This window comes from Cebus imitator, unplaced genomic scaffold (genome assembly GCF_001604975.1).
Source record: "Cebus imitator isolate Cc_AM_T3 unplaced genomic scaffold, Cebus_imitator-1.0 Scaffold53, whole genome shotgun sequence".
NCBI lineage: Eukaryota > Metazoa > Chordata > Mammalia > Primates > Cebidae > Cebus > Cebus imitator.
Genome location: NW_016107368.1, coordinates 8,650,173 through 8,655,113, shown reverse-complemented (window position 1 = coordinate 8,655,113; position 4,941 = coordinate 8,650,173). Strand labels below are relative to the sequence as shown.

At 47.5% G+C, this 4,941-nt stretch overlaps 1 protein-coding gene across 1 annotated transcript; it reads left to right on the top strand.

Moving 5' to 3' along the window:
• Positions 1-207: 207 nt before the first annotated feature.
• Positions 208-1,676, top strand: LOC108304329 (G2/mitotic-specific cyclin-B1). The gene has a single exon (XM_017528483.1). The coding sequence runs from the start codon at positions 324-326 to the stop codon at positions 1,608-1,610; it is 1,287 nt and encodes a 428-aa protein (XP_017383972.1). The 5' UTR covers positions 208-323; the 3' UTR covers positions 1,611-1,676.
• Positions 1,677-4,941: the final 3,265 nt, after the last annotated feature.

Here is a 4,941-nt window from a genome sequence, read left to right as displayed (position 1 = left end):
AATGAAAGGCCTTCGTGCTGGGTGGCTGCTGCTATTGTCATTAGGAGTAGCTGGCATAGTTAGTTTTGGGGAGGGTGATGATGAAGCAGAAGAATCGCTTGAACTTGGGAGGTGGAGGTTGCAGTGAGCCGAGATAGCACCACTGCACTGCAGCCGGGCGACACAGCGAGACTCTATCTCGAAAAAAATAAATAAATAAAAATACAAGAGGGCGTGCTGCGGAGGAACGGCTGTTGGTTTCTGGTGGATTCAGGTCCTCGGCTGGTCGGGACTCCGGTGTTCTGCTTCTCTCCGCTGAGCTGCTGCCTGGTGAAGAGGAAGCCATGGCACTCCGAGTCACCAGGAACTCGAAAATTAATGCTGAAAATACGACGAAGATCAGTATGGCAGGCGCAAAGCGTGTGCCTATGGCCCCTGCTGCAACCTCGAAGCCCGGACTGAGGCCAAGAACAGCTCTTGGGGACATTGGTAACAAAGTCAGTGAACAGCTACAGGCCAAAATGCCTATGAAAAAGGAAGGAAAACCTTCAGCTACTGGAAAAGTTATTGCTAAAAAACTACCAAAACCTCTGGAAAAGGTACCTGTGCTGGTGCCAGTGCCGGTGTCCCAGCCAGTGCCAGAGCCAGAACCTGAGCCTGTTAAAGAAGAAAAACTTTCACCTGAGCCTATTTTGGTTGACACTCCCTCTCTAAGCCCAATGGAAACATCTGGATGTGCCCCTGCAGAAGACCTGTGTCAGGCTTTCTCTGATGTAATTCTTGCAGTAAATGATGTGGATGCAGAAGATGGAGTGGATCCAAACCTTTGTAGTGAATATGTGAAAGATATTTATGCTTATCTGAGACGACTTGAGGAAGAGCAAGCAGTCAGACCGAAATACCTACTGGGTCGGGAAGTCACCGGAAACATGAGAGCCATCCTAATTGACTGGCTAGTACAGGTCCAAATGAAATTCAGATTGTTGCAGGAGACCGTGTACATGACTGTCTCCATTATTGATCGGTTCATGCAGAATAATTGTGTGCCCAAGAAGATGCTGCAGCTAGTTGGTGTCACTGCCATGTTTATTGCCAGCAAATATGAAGAAATGTACCCTCCAGAAATTGGGGACTTTGCTTTTGTGACTGACAACACTTACACTAAGCACCAAATCAGACAGACGGAAATGAAGATTCTAAGAGCTTTAAACTTTGGTCTGGGTCGGCCTCTACCTTTGCACTTCCTTCGGAGAGCATCTAAGATTGGAGAGGCTGATGTTGACCAACATACTTTGGCCAAATACCTGATGGAACTAACTATGTTGGACTATGATATGGTGCACTTTCCTCCTTCTCAAATTGCAGCAGGAGCTTTTTGCTTAGCACTGAAAATTCTGGATAATGGTGAATGGACACCAACTCTACAGCATTACCTATCATATACTGAAGAATCCCTTCTTCCAGTTATGCAGCACCTGGCTAAGAATATAGTCGTGGTAAATCAAGGGCTTACAAAGCACATGACTATCAAGAACAAGTATGCTACGTCGAAACATGCTAAGATCAGCACTCTAGCACAGCTGAATTCTTCACTAGTTCAAGATTTAGCCAAGGCTGTGGCAAAGGTGTAACTTGTAAACTTGAGTTGGAGTACTATATTTACAAATAAAATTGGCACCATGTGCCATCTGTACATATTAAAAAAAAATACAAGAGATATAAATGTGTTCTATGTCATAGCAAAGCATCTTTCAGGTGCCCTGGTAGGTTTTTCTGAAGATTTGGGCTTATATTTTCTAAAAGGAGAGTGGGTGATTTTAACGTGACAAGTTATGTTTGCAGAGCAGACGGTCATGGCTTGTTCCTCTGCTTTTCCACTTGACTTCCCGCCCTTCCTTGTGTTACCAGGAGTCCTGTCAGCTGAACCTCTTGCTCCCGTACAATCTATTCTGTCCTGCTCTGCCTGGGCTGTATCGCCTAGGAAACCACCACAGGCGTTTGACCAGCTCCTGCTCTCTGGGCAAGTGTGCCCAGCCCTAGAACTTGACAGTGGGGTCAGGCGCCTGCAGCCAGTGACAGCCAGCCTCTTGCAGAGTCTTGCCACAGTGTGTTGATACTGTACATCTGCCACTTCTCTAGGTGGGCGCTACCTGGGGGCAGGTACTTTCTGACTTCTTGATTTGCATCCTGGCCAGCTGGTGCTTCAGGAGCGTACTACGCCATAAGGAATTGTGGGTAAATGCACAAGTGAGTGAATGCGGGCATTTATTTGCTCACCAGGTGTGGGTGGAAAGTCTCGTAAGTGCTGAGGCAGGAGACTGAAGCCTCAGCCAGTTTCTGTTTCATAAATAGAATATAGAAAGAAGAATATACAGGTATTGATCGACTTATGACCTATGCAACTTATGACCATTCAACTTTACGACCACAATTGCTAGCCACGACTGCTCCGCGTCTGGCAGTGCAAACGTTGCCCAGTTGGGCGTACGACAGTGTGGACCAGCTTCTGGCAGCACTACCATCTCTGCGTGCACCATTTCAACTGTACATATAGCCTACTCAACTTACGACCAAATCGTGTTACGGCCGCTCTGCCGGTCCCAGTCATGGTCGTAAGTCGAGCACTAGCTTAGGAATAAGTAGCACGAGTAATTAGATATCAATCTTATTGAACATTAAGCCTTGATCGAGCGTCCTTGTACTTTACGAATGATTATCTAGGAACCTCGGGTTGCTGTGGTCAGGGACTGACAGGGGACACTAGGGAATGTGGCCATGAGGCAAGACCATTCATACCTGTCGAACATCAACTGGTGGCGATCAGCAGGGACCACTTGTTGAATGCTGAAACCAAGCCCTCTGTCACACCCGCATAAGGGTTGTTGAAGCGCATCTAAAATCTCTGTGGTTGCACCAGTGCTTGGGGAAGCACCCGCTACTCAGCAAACCATGGAAGGGAACATCCCTGTCCTTGGGCGGGTCAGAGAACGCTCCACTCCCCCACGCTCTTGTGGAAGGACTGCTATCAGTCAGGCCAACCCGCAGCTACAGGGGGCTTAATTGTCTCTATGTGGTGCTGTGCTGTATTGGTTACATCTGTGTCTGCTTTCACTCCCTACTTCTGCACCTGGTTCCTCTTTTGTAGATAGTAAGAAGTAGCATAATTCTTGAAGCCTTTTTTTTTACTTGACAGGCATAGCATGAAGTGCTGACTCATCTCGCTGCCCCCTGCTTCGGCTACTAGCAACCCTGGGCCCTCTGTTTTGTACCTAATAAAAGTCAAAGTGTCCAGACACTTGGGGCCACTACCGGACTCCGCACACTGGTGGTAGTGGACCCCTGGGCCCAACTCTCTTTCTCTTGATTTCGGTGTACCGTGTCTTTATTCTACAGTCCTTGGTCTCAGCACCGGTAGAGAATACCCTCTAGACCCAGCAGGGCTGGACTCTGCAACTGGGTCCACATTTCTTAAAATGAGTTTGAAGCTCTTCCTAACTCCAGTGATAGTAGCTGATTTTTGTTCCAAATTCCAGAGGAAGGTTTTAAGACAGATTTGCAAATTACTGGAAGGAGGACAGTTCTCTGGCCCTGGGGCCAAGCAGAATTGCTAGGAAAGGGTTGGACAGGGCTTGCTGGTGGGTAGGGAGGGCTCTGTTCTCTTGGGTGGGAAGGAAAGCTGAGGGATACACACAGGGCATCCTCACTGAGTAACCACACATGCCCTATGGCATGACTTGGAGAGGGCTTGGGGTCAATGAGGCCCTTAAAGCCATGTAGAGAAAAACCCCAAAAGAGCAGGAGAGTCAGCGGGAGATGCTCAATGCTCACCTGCTCTAGGAAAGTTGCAGTTTTGCTTTGTTCTGCACTGAGCCATCCTCCTGGTCCTGTTTAGGTTACAGGCACCTTGAAATAAAAAGACAAGAACCACTGAGCCCGTTGGTGGATGCTGAACCATCTGGGGAGAGGAAGACAGCACCTGGCCAAAGGTGACATGAAGGGTCCATGCAGGAGGGGTGTGGTGGGCCGCCGGCAGCTGTGCTGAGTCAGGCCGGGGTGGGCAGGTCCCAAGCTCAGGGTCTGGCTCCACATGTCACACCTGAGACTCTGGGCGAGTCTCAGTTTTAATCTCCTTGTGTCTCAGTCTTCCATTCTGATAAATGGGGATAACCTCAGTCACTCATGAAGGGCTGCACTCCAGAGCAGGAATTACACGGGGGTGGAGAACAAGGATGCTGGGCTTTAGGTGAGCCTCGGAAATGTCACTGGAAACCAGCAAGCCTGGCCTCTGTGTAATTACATCTGAAGTGATTAAGAAGATGTGCTTATCTGGAAAATAATTGGTTCATGGGGTTAAACAGAATTTTCTTCTTCTGTTTTTTGAGACGGAGTCTCGCTCTATCGTGCAGGCTGGAGTGCAATGGCATGATCTCTGCTCACTGCAACCTCCACCTCCCAGTTTCAACTGATTCTCCTGTCTCAGCCTCCCAAGTAGCTGGGATTACAGGCACGCACCACCACACCTGGCTAATCTTTGTATTTTTAGTAGAGATGGAGTTTCACTGTATTGGTCAGGCTGGTCTTGAACTCCTGACCTTAGGTGATCCACCCAGCTTGGCCTCCCAAAGTGCTAGAGTTACAGGCGTGAGCCATTGTGCTCGGCCAGAACTTTCAAATGTTGACCTAGTTCATATAACCTAAAACATGAAAATATATTATATAAAACATAAACCACACTTTTTAATACCACCACCAGTCTCTCACGAGAAGTCTGTAAGTACTGGGAAACTGTGCAGCTCTTGGTGCTGGGTAGAAGCCTTTCAAAATTTTAATTTTTGCTTGAAAGATTTAATAATATCACTGGTAATAAATACTATTAGTTGATTCTTTTAAATGGACAGGTTCAAGTTATTCATGTCTAAGAATATGTCACATAACCTATGTCTAAATATTCATAGTTCGTCT